This window comes from Calypte anna, chromosome 5A (genome assembly GCF_003957555.1).
Source record: "Calypte anna isolate BGI_N300 chromosome 5A, bCalAnn1_v1.p, whole genome shotgun sequence".
Taxonomy (NCBI): domain Eukaryota; kingdom Metazoa; phylum Chordata; class Aves; order Apodiformes; family Trochilidae; genus Calypte; species Calypte anna.
In genome coordinates, this window is record NC_044251.1 from 20590772 (window position 1) to 20611751 (window position 20980).

The 20980-nt window shown below is 44.3% G+C and overlaps 1 protein-coding gene across 4 annotated transcripts in view; it reads left to right on the top strand.

The window, feature by feature from the left end:
• The window catches only part of FLVCR2 (feline leukemia virus subgroup C cellular receptor family member 2), a 50283-nt gene that overhangs the window by 24007 nt on the left and 5296 nt on the right, over positions 1-20980 (top strand). Inside the window, exons 6-11 of one of the 4 annotated variants that reach the window (XR_003987688.1) lie at positions 2367-2477; positions 4867-4972; positions 5451-5562; positions 5959-6014; positions 7924-8023; positions 9325-9375. Coding sequence is in view for 3 of the 4 variants with exons in the window: in XM_030452614.1 (XP_030308474.1) it covers positions 2367-2477; positions 4867-4972; positions 5451-5562; positions 5959-6014; positions 9325-9422 (483 nt within the window). In the remaining variant the exon portion in view is untranslated. The other 3 variants (XM_030452614.1, XM_030452615.1, XM_030452616.1) reach the window with 3 other exon arrangements.

Below are 20980 nucleotides of genomic sequence, written 5' to 3' on the forward strand. Positions count from 1 at the left end.
ATAATTTATCAAGGCTGTCCTTTTTTTGTGACCTTCATGTAGGAAGAAAGTGGTATAAAACTGAATGCTGAAGGATTAGGGAGTGATGAAAACCAAATAAAACCCTCTTAAATTCTTCCCTTCTCCAGCATCTGAGACCTCAGTGTCTTCAGCAGTGAGATGCTGCTGGGAGTATAGGGAGAAGGCCTTTGCTCAGCATCTTGTGCAGCCTGGAATGTGCCATCCTCATGGCAAAGACTGTGGAAGCCATTTGTTGTCCTGGCTTGTATAGCAGAACACTCTGGAACTGCACACAACATCCCATTGAGCAGCAAAAGCAAGCTGTGGCCTCCCACCCCGTCCCTTGTTCATTTGCTGCTTCAGATGTTGTTTGACTCTAGGGTTTTGGCAGTTCCAGTGTCCTGAGAGTCTGGTCCTGCTGCCCTTTGGCTTTCTTCATCCAAGTGACCTTGTGAGGCACAGCTGGGCTGGGTTGTGTCTGTTCCTCACTCTAGGTCATCCTCTGGAGTTGGCTGAACAGCAGGAGTTGTGGTCTCCATTTCAGTCGTGTTCTTTGCTTGTGCTTCCCCTGGTTGTTTTTTTTTTAATGCAAGATCTCTCTTTTCTCACAATCCCTTATGTGAACTCCCTCTTCAAAAGGATAGGGAATGTGGCTGTGAGGGCACATGGATGTCAGGGCAGCTTAGGTTCAACTAAGTGACAAGCGTGTCATATCCTTCACTGGTCTCCCTCTGGGTCTGCTGCAGAGACTTGGCAGCTGGTGCTTTTGCAGCACTATTGTCTTAGATGATGTAGCAGGATTTTCAGCCTGTACTCAGTGCCTTACTCAGCCTGCTAAGGAAACCAGTGGTACCTATTTCAGACAATGATATTACCAGTCCCTGTAAGGTCGTCATGGGAACAGGTTGCTAAAACCACCAGACTGCTGTGTGACTGTCCTCTCTGAATCTCCTTCCCCTCCTTTGTGTTATCTCTTCCATAAGATATTTATGGCTATGATAAGAGGATTATCAAACAAAACTGGGCATTCTTCCATGTCCTGGTGGCCTTGTCCTCTAATGAACATGGTGACAAAGGGCACTTCCTGAGAAATGCCCTACCTCAACCCCATTGTCTTTCCCCAGGAATTTCTTTGTTTCCCTATGCACCAGTTTGAGGTTTAGTTTATTTAGTCGAATTCTAGTAGCTGATGCCAAACACTTTCTTTAATGGATTAAAATTAAACATTGGTAGAAAGTACACAAGTAGCTTGTCATTATACATTTAACTTCTTCCTAAAAAACAATGGCCAAAAAATTTTGTCAAGTCTGGCAACTGTTCTGCTTTCAAGATCCTGGTGGAATTTCAGTCAAGTAAAGGATTTACCTTTCCTTCCTTTCCAAAATTATGTACTGTGAAGGCCTACTTGCTACCTCCTGTACTAGAAAGCACATTGTTTTTTTGATGTTTGGATGGGAAGAGTTTCCGTGGTGTCTAGTCAGAAATGACAATTGCTAACATTTTGGTTCTGGTAAAGCTGGCCTGGGCTGCTGCATGTGTCTCACAGTACCATGCCCACTGACAGTCCTCAGCATGACCAGGCTACAGGTCTGGGGGTTGTTCCCCAGGATCTGCCCAATGTCCTTCCTGGCCATGGGCTCTCTTTGTCCTGAGACCTGGCTCAGCTGCTCTTGGCTGTGGAACTGGCAGTAGCCCTGCTAAATACTCCTGTGGCTTGAAGATGAGGTTGTGAGAGCTACCTGGCTTACACTTCACCTCTCCAACTACAGGAGGCAATTAAAACATGGAAAGGAGCATCAATGAAAGGTGTTTTGGACAGCACTGAAAAATACCAGCCCATAACACTGCAGCAGTGTTGTCGCATCTTTCCTTTGCTTTCCTGCTTGGGAGTGCTCAACCCCCTTGGCTTCTGCTTACAAGTGTGTCCAACTGGTTATACTACAGAGAGTGCCCAAGAAAGATTAATGAGCTCTTTATTTGGCTCTTATTCTCCCCCTCAAGAGGCATGTATAGTCCATGACCAAGTGCCTGTCAGTCCATGGTAGGATCTGAGATTCTTGGTTACCTCAAATGAACCTCCTTAGAGATGTGATACCACCACCCCACAGGGAGTAAAGGTCATGAGGTGAGGATGTGAGAACTCCTAGGTCCTGTTCTTGCTTCTCCTGCTGCCCTGTTGTGTGTGCAGGCCCTTCCATGCTCTGTGTCAGTACATTTCCTCTCTTTTATAAGGGTATCAGAGAGGTGTGCAAACTCTTACTTTTTTTTTTTTGTAAACCACATGCTGCAAACTATACCAAGATCTGTGGGGGAAAAAATGAAGAAGGACTGGATTAAATAAAAACCTTATTCTGTTTTCCTTGCAGACAGACAACGCTGGTTGTTTATATCATGTCTCTGATGGGAATGATAGCCTACACTTTTACTCTGAGCCTAGGCCACCTCTGGGTTGTCTTTCTGACTGCAGGCATGCTGGGGTAAGTTCATATGAAGGCTTCTTTCCTCTACTTATGAGCTGCTAAGGTAGGAGCAGTGAGGCAAAGCTCATGGCACAGGAGTGATTGGGGAGAGCCACAGCCTGGGTGTGTCTCCTGCATGGATTAGGGACAAAATTATCTGCTCTTCCCATCTCTCTCTTTCTTGTACATGTTTTGTTAGAGACAGGGACACTAGCATGGCCCTGCTTAGCTGCAGCTGCTTTAACTGTTTCAGATATCAAATGAAAGTATTTGGGAAATGAGTGGTACCACAGCCCCGGAGATGACCTGTGGACAGAAATGAGAAGCATATGGGCCTGGATGGCTGTTTGACCATGCTGGGAATCATGTCCCCGCGAGATACGTGTTGAAGATGCTGCTTTTAGTGCCTCATTGTTGTAGAAACCATCAGCTTCCTGCTGGCCTGGCTCTGTGTCTTGAGGATGTGGGCAAAGATATTTCTGGGTAGGAGTAAAATCTGTGTCATGGTGAGGGGGAGTCATACAGCTGTCTGGGCTGTGACAATTCTAGGGGACAGAACAGGCCAACTTTCAAGAAGACAACTCTCCATGGGACAACCTCTATGCAGGTTGGCAGATGCTACCAGGTCTCCCCAGCACATGGTGCCACACCACGAGTCCCCAGCACACAGCCAGCTCTGCAAAGCCCTTGAACATCAGCAGGGACTCTGAGTGGTGTCACCGGGAGCCCCAAGCACCTAGCAGCAAGCAGTCTTTCAGGAGAGGTGGAGCAGGGACTGCCAGTGAGCCCATTCCTGTCATGCCTGCAGTGGACATTACATCAGGGATCAGGGGAAGGACGAGGAGGTGGCGTGCGGGCAGGGGACAAGTGGCAGAGGAGTTGGGGGGTAAGCAGCAGTGGGAGCATCTCCAGGCACAGCTCCAGCCATGGAGGGAACCTGGCTGCCTGAGCACTGCTTGGCAGGAGAACCTGCCATTTTACTGACCTCAAGTTGTTTTTTCTTTTCCTCTTTTTTTGGGAGGGGTGTTGTTGTTTTGAAGGACTTACAGGCACAGTGTCCTGTCACCCCAGCATTCTCCCCAGCCCTGCAGAAGGGAATATGTGTTCACCACTAACAGTATGGTGCCAGCTGTCCACAAGACACTTCTATGGGCTTTCTGTTGGGACAACTGCATGCCAGTTGGCAGGTGGGACTTGTTCAGCACTGTGAACAGAACCACGGGAAGCAGGTGGCTCTGCTCATAGTGCTCTGATTTTTTTGCCAGGAATCTGTATATGTACAGAGGAGTTTTAGGGTATGGTTTGAACAACACAACTTGTAATATGAAAAATTAACTGTGCAATACAGGCAACTAAGTATAACATGAGAACCTAAAAATTGATATAAGATAAAGGCAATTCAGTTAAATGCAAGATATTCTCTGAAAGCAGTGTTAAACAAATGCAATTAAAAACATGAAAACACAGTTTTAAAAAGTGATGTTCAGGACTGTGACCTGTAACAATTAGTTCATAATGTTTGATTGAATCACCTTTATCTCATTGTTAATTTTTGTATTACAAATTGTGCTACTTGTACCATACTCTTGAACTCCTCTATGTATATACAGCTCCCTTGGAAAATCAGAGCTCTGTGAGCAGAGCTGCCTGCTCCCCCAGGTTCTGTTCACAGTACTGATGGGCATGCAATTGTCCCGGTGGTGACTCAGTGGTGCAGAAGTGTCTGATGGAGAGCTGTCTGGAGGGGAGCTGTTTGCAGCAGGCACTTGGCAGTGTACAGTTGTCCTAAACCCAAGCCCTGGGCAACTGGGAACATGGTGAGCCAGCAGTCCTTGGCACTGCAACTCTTCTTCCCTATCTGCACAGTGCACTGGCGTGGCTGTAGGGACTTGGTGGGAGACAGTGAGGTGGCTGTTTGCTCCCCAGATCCCAGAGCAAAATCCTCCTGTAGTTCTCCCAACTTGCCTTACAGCCTGCCTGTGCATTAGCTGGACATGCTTATGCTGGTCATAATTTTAATTTTTTGTGTTTCACGTTAGATTTAGACGCCTTTATGTCATCATTGCCTTTATCTCATTGTTAATTTAAATATTACTTGATTATTCTCTACTAGACTGTTTGCTGCCAGGTGCATCCCTGTGACACCATGCAGAGCCCCTGCTGATGTTCAGGGGTTTTGTGGAGCTTGCCATGTGCCAGGGAGGACTGATGTGGTGTTGTGTGCCAGGAGGACCAGTGGCATCTGGTCCAGACAATTGTCCTACAGAGAGATGGCCATGGAGAGTTGGCCTAGAATTCTAAGGGAAATATCACATGCAGTCAGTGAAGCACCCCAAGAAGGATACAAGCCTCTTTATTCTTCCTTCTTGCAGTGTCTGAATCTTCCTTTCTCTGTATTTCTTTTCAGGTTTTTCATGACAGGATACCTTCCCCTGGGCTTTGAGTTTGCTGCAGAGTTGACATACCCAGAATCAGAAGGGACATCATCAGGGCTCCTTAATGTCTCGGCACAGGTACGTTTGTTCTTTTCCATTTGCTTGCCTCTTTACAGGCAGAGAGAAAACTGTAGTTTTAACACTAGCTTTGACTCCTATTTCTTTTCTATGATTATTGTAATGTACTGCAGATCTAAGCACCTTGGCACCTTGCTTTTCGAATTATGTTTCTCATGGCATTTCTCTAGTGGCACCTATTCTGTCTCTGCTTAGGAAAGTCCATCAGAATGTCAGTCATGCTTGCCTTTTTCAACATTGCTCCTAACAGCCTAGTACTTGGCTCTTGTCTAGTGAGAGGCAGGAGAGCCTTAAGGATCACTTGTGTTCCCATCAGCTGCAAGGAGGTGCCTCTGGGTGTGCTTATAACAAAGCTTTAACTATGCCAGGCCAACAACTTGATTGGCCTGTATGTGATGATATTTTGGTAAAGCTGGGAAGCTGTTCAGACTGCTTTATAATAACAGTACAGCTTGACACTGCCTTTGTTTATGTGTAGATTTTTGGTATTGCCTTCACCATCAGCCAAGGGCAAATCATGGATCGCTTTGGGACAAAGGCAGGAAACCTCTTTCTTTGTTCCTTCCTGTTCCTGGGAACCATTATGACAGGTAATCACATTTTTCGGTGTTCCTCTGCTGTAACTCTTCCCCTTGGGCTTAGCATATGAATTGAAGGGCTTTTGTGTGTAGTGGTGCCTGGAGGAAAAAGCAGGACCCACACAGCAGACCCATAGCAATGCTGCTTTTTAAAGCACTTGATTTTTGTTACGAAGAAGATCCAGGGTTTCTTGCCCTGACTGCTGGCTGGAGTCTCGAAGATGCACGTTCTACATGCTGCAATAAGGAGTCTCTATCCTGCCTGTTTCAGAAGTGCTCACTGCCTGATTCAGGAGAGTGATTTCCCTTGCTCACTGTAACACACTCCTGTCTCCTCTGGGGCCTCTACTGGCCCTTTGAGTCCTGGGAAAATTGATCTTCACATCTTTTTTCCTTCCTCTGTCCCAGCATTCATTAAGGCTGATCTCCGAAGACAGCAGGCCAATTTGGATAATGAACAGACAGTAAGTTAACTCCCCTTTCAATCCCTGCTGTGTCCCTGCTATTAGCTCAGGACAACACCCAGCTTCTCTCCTTTCTAGGAATGAGGCTGGCCTTTTCAGAGTTATGATTTCAGCTGCAATTCTCTTCTCTTCTCTTCTCTTCTCTTCTCTTCTCTTCTCTTCTCTTCTCTTCTCTTCTCTTCTCTTCTCTTCTCTTCTCTTCTCTTCTCTTCTCTTTTCTCTTCTCTTCTCTTCTCTTCTCTTCTCTCTTCTCTCTTCTCTTCTCTTTTCTCTTCTCTTTTCTCTTCTCTTTTCTCTTCTCTTTTCTCTTCTCTTTTCTCTTCTCTTTTCTCTTCTCTTTTCTCTTCTCTTTTCTCTTCTCTTTCTCTTTCTTTCTCTTTCTCTTCTCTTTCTCTTCTCTTTCTTTCTCTTCTCTTTCTCTTCTCTTTCTCTTCTCTTTCTCTTCTCTTTCTCTTCTCTTTCTCTTTCTCTTCTCTTTCTCTTTCTCTTCTCTTTCTCTTTCTCTTCTCTTCTCTTCTTCTTTCTCTTCTCTTTCTCTTCTCTTTCTCTTCTCTTTCTCTTCTCTTTCTCTTCTCTTTCTCTTCTCTTTTCTCTTTTCTCTTTCTCTTCTCTTTCTTCTTCTCTTCTCTTCTCTTTCTCTTCTCTTTCTCTTCTCTTTCTCTTCTCTTTCTCTTCTCTTTCTCTTTCTCTTTCTCTTCTCTTTCTCTTTCTCTTCTCTTTCTCTTCTCTTCTCTTCTCTTTCTTTCTCTTTCTCTTCTCTTTCTCTTCTCTTTCTCTTCTCTTTCTCTTCTCTTTCTCTTCTCTTTCTCTTCTCTTTCTTCTTCTCTTTCTCTTCTCTTTCTCTCTCTTTCTCTTCTCTTCTCTTTCTCTTCTCTTTCTCTTTCTCTTTCTCTTCTCTTTCTCTTCTCTTTCTCTTCTCTTTCTCTTTCTCTTCTCTTTCTCTTCTCTTTCTCTTCTCTTTCTCTTCTCTTTCTCTTCTCTTTCTCTCTCTTTCTCTTTCTCTTTCTCTTCTCTTTCTCTTCTCTTTCTCTTCTCTTTCTCTTCTCTTTCTCTTCTCTTTCTCTTCTCTTCTCTTCTCTTTCTCTTCTCTTTCTCTTCTCTTTCTCTTCTCTTTCTCTTCTCTTTCTCTTTCTCTTTCTCTTCTCTTTCTCTTCTCTTTCTTCTCTTTCTCTTCTCTTTCTCTTCTCTTTCTCTTCTCTTTCTCTTCTCTCACAGCTTCTTGTCCAGCCTGTTGAGAAGCTCCTTGTTGGCATTTTCAGGCAGGTGGCTATTACCCAACCTCTGCCAGCTGCTGGACCCTCTGCTTACTGTTCATGTCACTCAGAATGTGTAGGCTCTGGCCCTCTGGGAGTCTGCAGGGCTTCACACATCTAGGAACAGATGTAGAGCAGCTCAGTGCTCACTTCTCTTCCCTGACAATGCACTGACCCCTCTAGTGCTTTGCCCTTGTGTAAAGTTGGGTAATTATTATTCCAGCCCTCTAGGGAGGCAGGTTAGTTGCCTTATTCCCTGTCCTCAGCTGACAGCTGGGGTTTAGTATATGGGAATGGAGGAAACTAAGTGGCAAAACCCAAATAAAGGCTCTAGCAGCATGACTTGTCACACTTCATGCAGGCAGGGCTGCTAGTTCATATGTGAGCACCAGAGCTCAGGGTATGCTGTGCAATAAATGCAGAGGTTTCCATGTAGAAGAGGACCTCTGGTGAACTAATTGCAGTGGACACTCTTAGAAGCTTTCCCTGGAGAGAAATGGAGTGGACTAGTAGTTGACTGAAGCTCTTATTGCTTTGGGCTCATCTTCTAGGACATTAGCAGAGAAGTCCACTCAATGGTCTTGAAGCCACCAGTGACCATGACTAGCAAAATGCCTAAGTTCAGATCTCTGTTTGCTTGATTCACCTCTGTTCAGAAGACAGTGCTGCCTTCCTCCAGATAATGTAACAACTCCAGTTTGGAGAGAGACTAGAAGGTCCAAGAAGCATCTCTGCTCCAACAGGCTGCTCAGGAAGGTGGATATTCAATTACAAAATATATGCTTTTTAATTTTATTCTATTTTCTTATTTTTATTTTGGTTTTATTTATTTTTACTGAACTACCTAAGCACAAATTCAGAGGGTAAGTAAAGGAGTAAAGGAAATTTATGCTACCATGAGTACTTCTTGCACATATAGTTCTAGACGTATCTAGTTTGGGTGAAGGAATTTGCCCTTCTCTCCACTGCTGCAATTTAAAAAGGATTCCTGCTTTTTTTTTTCTCTCTGATGCTTATAACTTTGGCTGACTTTAGCACTGGTGAGCATCATGGTCTACGGGACCTAGCTAGAGGACAGCTGGTCTCTCAGAATTCTGGAGTTAATGGGACTCACTGGAACAGACTTAGTTAAGCTCACCTGGGGTAAAGACCAGTCTGTTTTTATATACACCAGACTGCTTGTATTCCTTGATAAACAAATGCTGAAGTCAAAGGCAGAAGATGAATTGTAAGGCCAAAGCATTCTCTGCAGTCCCTGCAGCAGCAAGGTTGTAATGAAAGGTGCTGGTGCCACTTGATTTGTAACACATATGTGGAAGGCCTAGGAAATACCAAGGTCTTTCAGCAGTGAACAGGATGCTTAGGAGTAGTGAATTCCTTCCCCTCTGTCAGCCACTTATCTGTTGAATTGTACACTTCTGCTTAAGCCATTTTAAGTCTAAATCTTTTTAGTATAAATACAATAGGTTAAGAGCTTGCTGCTTGCAGGGAGAGGGGTGTTGAAGCCACAGCACAGGCAGTACAGGTGTCATTTCTGTAATCCCAAAAGCCTCCAGAACTGACTGCACTAAGAACCAAAGGGATATGTGTGAGGTAAGAGATCTCAGTCAGTCAGAAACTTTTCTGGCAGCTCCTTACCCCTCTCAGAGGGTCCAGAGGAGTGATACTCTGAGGAAATCATGACAGACACCCCACCACACCCACAAGTGTGGCCTCCACATGGCTGAGCTCACCTGGGTACTTCTCAGGCTTAACAGCATACCCCAGCTAATCAGCCAGCTGAAGGTGGGCTGCACCTGGTTGGTGTTCTGCACTAGCATGGTTGCCTCAGTCTGCTAATCTGCCAGCTGGGCTTGGGCATTCTGTTCTGCCTTTGTGGAGAGCTCTGACTGTGTCAGGTACTGGAGCTTTTCTGTGTGGCACAGTTGCCTTATACATGCTTGGGTGATTTTACTGGTTTCCTCCTTTGCCTGTTCCTCTTTTATTTTACCCCTTTCATTTCCCTCTCTACTTGCCTTCATCTTTTCTGGGATGGTGACTTATGGCTGTTGTTACAGAGACTCCAAGGCATCAATCAGATCACGGATTACGGGACTCTATCTTGTAACCCTAACCCCATCAATTCCCATTCCTGCTCACTAGCTCATACACAAAGGTAGGAGAATTGCACTAATCTGCTTTTCTGAACATTTAATGGTGGCACAGGCACCAAGCCAATGGCACTTCTAGGGTGACAGCAGTGGCTGTAGAGTATGGAGAATCTTTCCGGCCTTCTCAGGTACCCATCTGAGAGGAAAGACAAGACCACTTTTGATAACAGAGTAGAGATCCCACCAAACTCATGTCAGATAGGGGCATAAAGATTCAACTAGGTGCAGCGAAGTCAAGTCTGGTCTAGGAGCAGATGAAGAACTGAACTGATGCTATGTTATTGGAGAGAGGAGATTCAGGCATTTGGAGACTCTTCCCTAATATTACTTTTTGAGTCCAGATTCTTGTCTCGAAGTGTTATCAGGAGCCCTGTAGAAGAGTTGGCTTTGATCACAGCCGTGGCATACGTCCACCTTCAAGAAGGAAATATAAAAGCATCTAGCAATAACAAAGACATTGGGTTGGTGCCTTTTGGTATAAGAAAGCCTAAAAATTGTAAAGCTCTGTGCTTGCTGATCTGTGAATCTCAATAGTACTTGGCATTTTCTCAGCTCTTGCTTGGGGTGTAATGCTTTATTACTCACTGTCCTCTGCTTCACAATGACAGGCTACTCTTTGCTTCTCAAGGTGTTCTTCAAGTGTCTTTATCACTTAGTGCCATAGCCAGCAAGATGTAACAGGCAAAAGCAGACTGCCCATTGGGAGAAACAGCTGTACTTCTACTAAGTCTAGGATCTGTGTCACAGGGAGTGTGAAGCTGCCACACTTCGCTGCAAGCATGGGGAGAAGTCCCATGGGCAGGGCAAGATTTGATTGCAAGATTTGATTCTGGGCTGAGTGTTTCTGAAACTGTATCCATACTGCAGTCTGTGGCAGTTTTAGCATGGCAGATGTGTGGTGTAGATTTTGTATGAAGCAGCTGAGAAGCTGTAGCTGCATGAGCTGGGCAAGCCTGTTTGGGCTATGCTGTAGTTCACATCATAGAATCATAGAATCATAGAATTGGCTGGGTTGGAAGGGACCTCAGAGATCATCTTTGTTAGTAGAACTAGCTTGGTACAATATCCAGTGTTACCACTGACATCCCAGTTGCCAAAATAGCCCCTGCTAGGCTCAGACATGCTGCTGTATACATGCTTTGTCAAACCCACTTCCATAAAGAAAAAAAGATAGGTCATTGTCATTGGAAACTCCCTTACAAATGCCCCATATGCAGACTGGACCCTCTTCTCAGGGAAGTCTCCTGCCTCCTTGAGCCCAGGTTAAAGATGTGAAGAGAAAGCTTCCTACCCTGATACAGCCCTCAGATTATTATCTTATTTTTCAGGTAGGCAGAGATGAAGTAGCAAAAAGAATTCCAAGGGCAATGAGGAGAGACTTCAGAGCCTTAACTATTGATTAAGGGATTAGGAGTACAAGCAGTGTTCTCCTTTATCCTTCAGGTTGCAGGGAGTGCTGAATAAAGCAATGGGAAGAGCCAGCTGAACAGTTATAACCTGGTTATGAGTTTTGTGTCACCAGCAGCATTTTGGGTTTTTGTATCATGACACCAGGCCTGCTGGTGACAGATGGGGTACACCTGTCTAAAAGGAGGAAAAGGATCTTTGCACAGGAGTTAGCAGGGTGCATTGAAAGAGATTTAATATAGATTTGAAGGGGGAAAGAGAGAAAACCAGGTGTGCTAGTGAGGTCTTTTGGTCTACCATCTCAGTGGAGGTAGGTGATGGAGATGCAAGCAAAGATACAGAAGCACCTGAGGATAGTCATGTAGGAGTTAGCACTCATTCCCTCCCCCCTCCCTTCCCCCCCCTCCAAAAAGGATCAATAACCCAGCTGAAGTGCATCTACAACAATGTATGCAACATGAAGAAACAGGTGAGGTGGCCCTGTGTGTTAAGGAGGGTTTTGGTTGCTAGAGCTTAGTCATGGTAATGATAGGGTTCAGTGTTTATGGTAAGAATTTGGAGGGAAGATCAACAAGGCAGATGTCATAGTGGGAGTCTGTTATAGATGAACCAGCCAGGATGAAGATGCAGACAGAAGTCTCACAATTACTAGCCTTTGTTTTAAATTTTCCAGATGTCTGCTGAAAATAAAATAGAGCAGAGAGGAAATAGTCCAGGAGGCTCCTGGAGTGTGTGTTAAATAACTTTCTGACAGCTGGTGAGTGAGCCAAGTAAGGGAAGGCACCCTGCTGAATCTGTTGCTCACAGAGAAGGATTTGTAGTTGGTGGTTGAAAGTCTTGGGCATAGGGATCACAAAATGACAGGTTTTGGATCTTGGAGAAGTAAGGAGGGGGTGGCAGCAGAACTGCCACCTTGGATTTCTGGAGGCCAGACTTTGACCTGCTTAGGATAGTGGTTGACGGAGTCCCATGGGAGGCAACCCTAAGTGGCAAAGAAGTCCAGAAAGGCTGGACTTATTTCAAGAAGGAAATAGTAAAGGCACAGGTGTGGGCGATCTCCATGTGCCTAAAGAAAAGCCAGCAGGGAAGAAGGGCAGCCTGGCTGAACAAAGCTTTGTCTGGAACTCAGGAGAAAAAGGGGAGTTTATGGCTTTTGGAAGAAGGGGTGGGAAATTCAGGGGATTAGAAATATATTGTTAGGCTATGCAGGGAGAAAATTAGGAGGGCCAAAGCCCAACTAGAACTGGCTACTGCCATAAAAAATAACAATTAAAATGTTCCTGTAAATGTCTTGGCAACAAAAGGAGAGCTAAGGTGAATTTCCATGCATTATTGGATGCAGGGGGCATGACAAAGGATGAGGAAAAGGCCGGTACTTAAGGTACTTAAATGATATCTCTGCCTCAGTCTTTGTTTGCTGGGTACCCAGTCCCCTGAGCTGAAAGACAGGGATGGGGAGCAGAATGAAGCCCCCATAATCCAAGGGGAGAAGATTAGCAACCTGCTGCACTACTTGGACACACAGAGGTCTATTGGGCTGGATGGGGTGCACCCAAGGGTACTGAAGGAGCTGGTGGAAGTGCTCACCGAGCCACTTCCCATCATCTATCAGCAGTTCTGGCTAACTGGGGAAGCCACAGTAGACTGAAGATTAGCAAATATGACACCCATATACAAGAAGGGCTGGAAGGAAGAGCCTGGGAACTGTAGACAAGTCAGCCTGACCTTGGTGCTGTTAGAAGTTATGGAGCAGATTATCTTAAATGCTAGTATACAACATGTATATATATATATACAAATATATATATACATGTTGTATATGTAGGTACATATATATATATATACACATATATATATATTATACAACAACCAGGATAGATTTATGAAAGGTAGGTCCTGCTTGACTAAACTAATCTTCTGTGACAAGGTGACTCATGTAGTGGATAAGGGAAAGGTGGTGGATGTTGTCTACTTAGAGTTTCGTAAAGCATTTGACATGGTTTTCCATAGCATTCTTCTTGAGAAACTGGCTGCTCATGCCTTGGATCTGTGTATGCTTTGCTGGGTAAAAACTGGCTGGATGGCCGGGCCCAAAGTGTTGTGGTGAATGGAGTTAAATCCAGGTGGCAGCTGGTGACAAGCAGTGTTCTTCAGTGCTCAGTGTTGGGGGAGTCTTGTTCACTATCTTTATCAATAATCTGGATGAGAGGGTTGGGAGCACTCTCAGTAAGGTTGCAGATGAGACCAAGTTGAGTGGGAGTGTTGAGCTCCCTAGGGGTAGGAAGACTCTACAGAGGGATCTGGACAGGTTGGATTGATGGGCCAAGGCCAACTGTATGAGGTTCAGTGAGGCCAAGTGTTGGGTCCTGCACTTGGTTTGCAACAACCCCATGCAACACCACAGGCTTAGGGAAGAGTGACTAGAAAGCTGCCCAGAGGAAAAGGACCTGGGTGCTGGTTGACAGCTTCCTAAACATGAGCCAGCAGTGTGCCCAGGTGGCCAAGAAGGCCAACAGCATCCTGGACTGTATCAGAAATAGTGTGGCCAGCAGGGCTAGGGAAGTGATTGTCACCCTGTACTCAGCAGTGGGGAGGCCACACCTCAAATACTGTGTTCAGTTTTGGGCCCCTCACTACAATAAAGACATCGAGGTGTGGGAGTGTGTCCAAAGAAGGGCAATGAAGTAGGTGAAGGGTCTAAAGCACCAATTCTATTAGGAGCATTTGAGAGAACTGGGTTTGTTTAGCCTGGAAAAAAGGAGGTTGAGGTGTGACCTTACCACTCTCTACAACAACCTGAAATGAGGTTGTAGTGAGGTTGTTGGGGAAACAGTTCAGAAATATACAGGTTGTGAGCAATCCTGACTTACTTCAATTTAGGCCACATAGGGTTAATGGCTATTGAGGCCTAGTTAGAGGCTTTCTGAGAATGAGCTACTGGGAAAGCGATAACTTAATTGGCAACAGAGGAGGAAAATAATTATGTGGGAAGAAGGTTCCGTGAGAATGGTATGTGTGGTTGGAGTACAAGGCCACCTGCATGATAGGATGGTGTAAACAAGGCTTCTCTATATAAAGTGAGTGCAAGTTGCTAATAAACGCTTTCATACAATCATATTGCTGTGCACGTGGAATCCTTAAGCCTCCGCAGACTGTTTTCCCACAAATGGCACCGGAACAGGGACCCAGGGTGTCCCGGAACAGGGACCCAGCGTGGCCCGGACCAGAGACTAAGGACGGCTCGGACCTGGGACTCTCATGCTGTTGCTTCCAGGAGCGATGAAGACAGCTTGAATGAGAGAGGAGCGGAGAAGCCAGTCGAAAGAAGATTGCTGCCCCGGCAATCTATGTAGCTGGTGCCCGGCTACGGAATAAAAGAGGTACCTCGGAATTGAAGAATCTTGCCCTGATCAGGTGAGCGGCTGGGGAGGAGATGGGGTCTACACTCTCTAAAGATGAAGAGGCAGTAGTTAAGCTCCTCCAATATATTCTCTCTAAGAGAGGTTTATCATATGATGGCAAATCCTTACGAGAATTGCTGAAATGGGCACGGGATAGAGACTTGATCTCCTCGATGGGTACCGTTTTTGAGTTACCTACCTGGGAAGCCATAGGTACTGCCCTGTGGAAAAAAATTAGCGAAGGAGATAAGGAGGCGGGACGCTTAGCGTTACTTTGGAAATTGATTAAAGTAACTTTAGAAGAGATGGAAAGTGAAAGAGCGGCAGCAGCCTCTGTTTTCGCTGCACCGATTCCTGAGGAGACCAGTGGAAGCATTAGGACTGGTTGCTCAGCCGCCGCGGCTCCTGCTAGCGAAATGCCGCAGGCGCTTCCACTGAATCCTTTTGCCAGTAGCCCGCCGCCGCCCTTACGGGGATTTTTCGGCACCACAACATTGCGCGGACAGCTGGAATGTGCGGGTGCAGGAGAAAGTACATCTAACAAACCCGATTTGCCGCCTGAGTCAAGACAATTTTTTTAAAATAATGAGTCTGGTACTTTATCTGATGCCCAGCATGCTAACCGATCAGAAGCCTTACAGAGCACAGAGTGTCCACCATTGTCAGATAATCCTCTTATCAGCTCGGAACGAGAAGGATCTGTTGAAAAGTTGCTAAACAGCCTTATCCAAAAACTGGGAGATCTTACAGCTAAACCGGCAGGAGAGCGCTTGGGTTTAGAGTCTTCGGCCCTGGTACCGCTTAACTCTTCACAGACTCCTCCGTGTGCAGGAGCACTTATTCCACCTAATTTGCGGAATCCGGTTCCTGAGCTTCCAGGAGAATCCGGATCTGGACAAAGGTGGAGAGGGGTCGTACGCGATGCAATAATGGAGGGACAATTTGTACCTAACTTGGCGGCGTTCCCCATGACGATACAAGCGGATGGGACACGAAGATGGGAGCCTTTTGATTGGAAAATACTAGAAAAGGCTAGAGCAGCAATAAGTCAAAATGGCATTAAGTCTTCTATGGTCCAACAAATGCTGAAATATATTTTTACGAGTGATTTGTTGACACCGCAAGATATATCTCAGTTAACTGACATTTTGCTTTCTCCCTCACAATTACTATTGTTTTCTAGGGAATGGCATAAATTATGCAGTGCTGAAGCATCTCAGCCACGACAACAAAACGACCCATTGTATGGTGTTCAGGTGCAAATGCTAATGGGTCAAGGTCCTTTCGCCGATAACAATGTGCAAATTCAATTTGCGCCACAGGTGTTGCAGTTAACTCAAAAACTTGCTTTACAGGCGCTGACATTGATCCAGGAACCTGGCCGACCGCATGCTTTCGCTCATATCAGACAGGGTTTAAATGAGTCTTTTTCTGATTTTGTTGATAAACTGTTCAGGGCGATCCAAAACCACCCTGATTTGGATGAGGACTCCAGACAGCGTATGTTTAGGGTTTTAGCTTTTGATAATGCGAATGATAAAACAAGGCAAATTTTAGGACCGTTGCCTCAAACAGCTGAGGTTGCAGACATGATTGAGCTCGTAGAACGCACTCGGCAATCAGAAAAGGCCGCCTTTATGGCTGCGGCGCTAAAAGATGTGGTTTCAATAGCGCCGAAAGGCAGGTTGCTATTTGATAAAAAATGTTTTAATTGTGGTAAAGCAGGTCATTTTAAATCGCAATGCAGAGGTGCAGGACCCAGACGGAAATGGTGCTCGAATTGCAATAGAGATAATCACAATACATCTGAGTGCCGACAATCGGGAAACTGTCCGCGGAGCGCGAATTACCCGCGCGCCAAGACACAAATTCGGGGAGCTTGGTCCGCTGGTCAGGGACCTCAGGGACTTCAGGGACCTCAGGGGCCCTGGACACCATCAGCTCCACCACGCACGGGAGTGCCGGAGTTGACGTGGAAACCGCAGTAGATGTAACATTGTTAAACACTGACGTGCATTTAGTGGACTCGAATATTCAGGGACCCTTAGGGCGTAATTTGTGTGCTTTACTTTTAGGACGGTCATCTACTTCTAGGCAAGGTATTTTTGTAGTTCCTGGTGTGATTGATGCTGATTCTACTGGGCTAGTAAAAATTATGGTTTATACTATTACTCCACCGGTATCCATTCCAAAAGGCAGTAGGATAGCACAATTAGTACCGTTTGTGTCACAGGTGCCGTGTAAAGGTGACAGGGCTAGAGGAAGTGGAGGTTTTGGCTCCACTGGAGTGCCAGAGGTTTATTTAGCAATGGATATAATGAAAGGGAAACCTGAGGTAGAAGTATTGCTCAAATCTAAATGGAATGAGACTATTACATTGACAATGATGATTGATACAGGAGCAGATGTCACAATAATTTCTCAGCAGCATTGGCCCTCAACATGGCCCACAGTACCGTCCCCCGCAAGTATTATGGGGGTGGGAGGAATGCAGGAGACTAGGATTAGTAAAGATCCAGTTGCTTTGCAATTTACTGACAGCTCTCAAGTGTCAGTTAGACCGTATGTTATGCGTGCACCTATTATGTTAATAGGGAGAGATGTACTCAGTCAGCTGAATGCTAGGCTCGTAACACAGCCTTTTTAGTAGCGGTCACTGAGGAGCAGCCTATCCTAAAAATCAAGTGGTCTACCGACAATCCTGTCTGGATAGATCACTGGCCGCTAACTAATGAACGGCTGCAGCATGTGAAGGAATTGGTACAAGAACAACTCCTGGCTGGACATATTTGTACCATCTACCTCACCATGGAATACGCCTATATTTACAATTCCTAAAAAATCTGGACAGTGGCGTTTACTGCGTGATATCAATGCAGTCATGGAGGATATGGGAGTGTTACAGCCTGGACTACCGTCCCCAGTAATGTTACCAGAAAATTGGGATCTGTTGATAATAGATTTAAAAGATTGTTTCTTTACAATTCCTTTACATCCAGATGATGCTGAACGTTTTGCTTTTTCGGTTCCTTCTGTTAATAAGGCTGAGCCGGCACAAAGATATCACTGGGTTGTATTACTGCAGGGAATGAAGAACTCCCCAACAATGTGTCAGAATTATGTTGCCTGGGCCCTACAGCCTTTACGATTGCAATTTCCTGAGTTGATTATCTATCATTATATGGATGACATTTTAATTGCAGGGAGAACACTTAACCACGATGATGTTTTAGCTCATGTAACACAGATTGTTGAACAACGTGGTTTAAAAACTGCCCCAGAAAAGGTACAGAAGCATGAGCCTTGGAAATATCTGGGGTGGACAATCACAGGGAGTGCAGTACGGCCACAGAAGGTTGCTTTTAAAACAGAAATTAATACTTTAAGTGATGTACAGAAACTTGTGGGTGATATCCAATGGGTAAGATCACTTTGTGGGATTACTAATGATGATTTACAGCCTTTGCTTGATCTTTTGGGTACCACGTCTAATGTGACTGATAAAAGAGAGTTACAGCCCATACATCAAAAGGCTTTGACTGTTATTCAGGAGAAAATTTTAACGTGTCATGCATCTCGCTTTGTAGCCGAGTTGCCGATAACGTTAATGGTAATAAATTCAGGTTAAGATCGAGTTCATCCTTTTGGGTTATTAGCTCAATGGGATGCTAAGAAAACACAAGCTTTAAGAATTTTAGAGTGGATCTTTTTGTCAATCTGTTTACGCAAAACAATTACAACAAGAGTTGCAGTTTTATCTCAAATTGTTATAAAGGGCAGAGCGTGATGTCAAGACATCGCTGAAGTGGACCCAGAACAGATCATTTTGCCCCTTATGCAAGACTATTTGGTTTGGTTGCTGCGAACTTCTACAGACCTGCAAATAGCCTTAGCACAGTTTGGTGGGGAAATCACGAATTCTTACCCCTCATATCGCTTATTACCGCTTTTATCTAACATGCAGTGGGGGTCATGTAGTTTTTTGTCTGACAGTCCAGTGGACGGCTTAACGGTCTTTACGGATGCTGGCAGAAAATCCCATAAAGCTGTTGTTACCTGGGAGGAGACACCTGGGCAATGGAAAGAGCATTTAATTCAAGGGAAGTCATTTGACTCTTTGCAAACCCTTGAACTCACCGCGGTTATTTGGGTTTTTGAAACGTGGAATAATACTGCTGTAAATATAGTCTCTGATTCACTTTATGTAGTAGGTATTGTTTTAAGAATGTATCATGCCATTTTGAAGGAAATTTCAAATAAGCATTTGTATTTCTTATTGCAGAAGTTATTAAGACTCTTAGCAGAAAGAGAACATCCTTATTTTATCACTCATATCCGGAGTCATTTTAGTGACCGAGGTTTGGCTATTGGTAATAACCGAGCTGACTATTTAGTTGCACCAGCGTGGACTGGTCCTTCTGTTGACGTTTTTTCACAGGCTCGACAATCTCATGCATTTTTTCATCAATCTGCTAAAGTGCTAGCGAAGCAATTTCATTTACCTCTGGGGGATGCCCAGGGAATTGTGAAATCTTGTCCTGATTGCCAAAAGGTTGATGTTGGTATTGGGATGGGAGTCAATCCTAAAGGTTTAAAATCCTTGGAACTGTGGCAAATGGATGTCACTCATGTACAACAGTTTGGATGCTTAAAATATGTGCATGTTGTTATAGATACTTTTTCTATGGCCGTTTGGGCCTCTGCTCAGACTGGTGAGGCAACGAAACATGTTATCAGACATCTATATGTATCCTTTGCTGTTCTTGGAGTACCTCAGTCTCTTAAGACGGACAATGGCCCCGCTTATTCTTCTGCTCGTTTTCGACAGTTTTGTGGACAATGGGGTATTCGACATGTTACTGGTATTCCTCATAACCCTACAGGACAAGCAATAGTGGAACGTTGCCATTCGGTACTAAAGACACTCCTTGAAAAACAAAAACGGGGGGAGGAAGGGAGTCCTCCTCAGGACCGGTTAAATAAGGCTGTGTATGTCATGAACTATTTACGCCTTACAGGAGATCGTACAGAACCTCCGATACTGATTCACCAAAAAGCTTTAGCAGACTTTGGTTTGGAATCTTCCCACAAAATTTTGGTGGAATTCAAGAATTCCATCACTGGACAATGGGAAGGGCCGGCAGAGGTGAAACTGACTGGTCGAGGTTATATGTGCTTACTTACAGGTACTGGAGTGCGTTGGGTACCGAGCAGATGGGTTCGACCATGGAAACAAACGCCTTTAAATGTGGATTCGCAGTGATAATATTTCTGATACAAGTATTTGGTTTGGGAGATTGTACTGATGTATTTTATTTTAGGCTGATTCCGCTAGATTTTAGTAGTAATAGTGTTTTGGTTTTTAGAGTTTTTGGTAGGTGTTGTTGAATTTTTCTCGTATATTGGTAAAGAGTATGATAGATTAACGAGAATGTTTTTCAGAGGCCGAGAAATGCTGCGGAGAGAAAGAAATTCCCCCCCCCGTCCCCCCCCTGCCTCTTTCCCCCGCGGCTGCTTTTCAACCCCCCTTCGTGTGCCTGGCGGTGCTGCCAGCAAGGCTGCTACAGCTGCAGGTGCTGCCTCTGCCCCCGCAGATACTGTAGCTGTGAGCCCTGCTGGGAGGGGGAGGAAAGGACACCACGGAGCCTCGTTAAAGAGAGAAAAAAAAAAAAAAGTTTTTCTAATGCCTTCTCAAAGGTATGAAGCAGAAGTGGGAAATATTTTTACATTGTTCTGGGCATTAAATGTCCAGGCCTGAATTTTGGTAAGCAGTAACTCGAGGGTTACCTGCTATTCATGAAGGATAGTGATATTTTCTTTTCTTTGAAAGGAGATTTTCGCTATCCTTGAAATAGAAATAATTTGGCTTCAATTAAGTTGCATCACTACTCTGCTTTTATGCAAACTCCAGATATTTTAAAACAACTTACTTTGGGCACATTGATTATAATTTGATCTATTATTTAAAAGACTTTAAAAGATGCTCAAAGCTGCAAAGCTGCACTGCAAAATACTGTGCAAGGGTGTGGTGTAATAGAAAGAAAATTTTTCAAGTTTAGTTTGAAACTATTAGAACACATGATTTGATAATAAAACTATTTTCATTACAATCAAAAAAAAAAAAGAGAGAGAGAAAAGGGAAGAGCATATACCCTCATGAGAAGAAAAAAGAGCGTGACCTCATGAGAGCACTAATGAGTTATCAATAACATTTGTGATCAAACTGGTCAATGCAACAATTAGGCCTAGAATATAAGTGAAAATTTGAAATTTGGGTTTCTTGCTGTTTCATTTGTATCATACATAGCAAGAGGAAAAGCCTTTGGTAAGAATTGATAAAAATCATAAAATATACCAGTTAGCTTGTTGGCTTATAGATTTAATTAGGCAAGGCTTATCAGTTATATATGATTATTGCTTTCATATTACTAGTATGCTTTTGCATCAGTATATATGTTATTATTGCTTTTGCATTATTGGTATGTTATTGCTTTTGCATTATTAGTATGCTGCATATGACAATATATCATTAGCGTGTTATCTTACGTAATGAAATAAGTCAGAATTGCTCAAAAAACAAAAAGGGGAATATGTTGGGGAAACAGTTCAGAAATATACAGGTTGTGAGCAATCCTGACTTACTTCAATTTAGGCCACATAGGGTTAATGGCTATTGAGGCCTAGTTAGAGGCTTTCTGAGAATGAGCTACTGGGAAAGTGATAACTTAATTGGCAACAGAGGAGGAAAATAATTA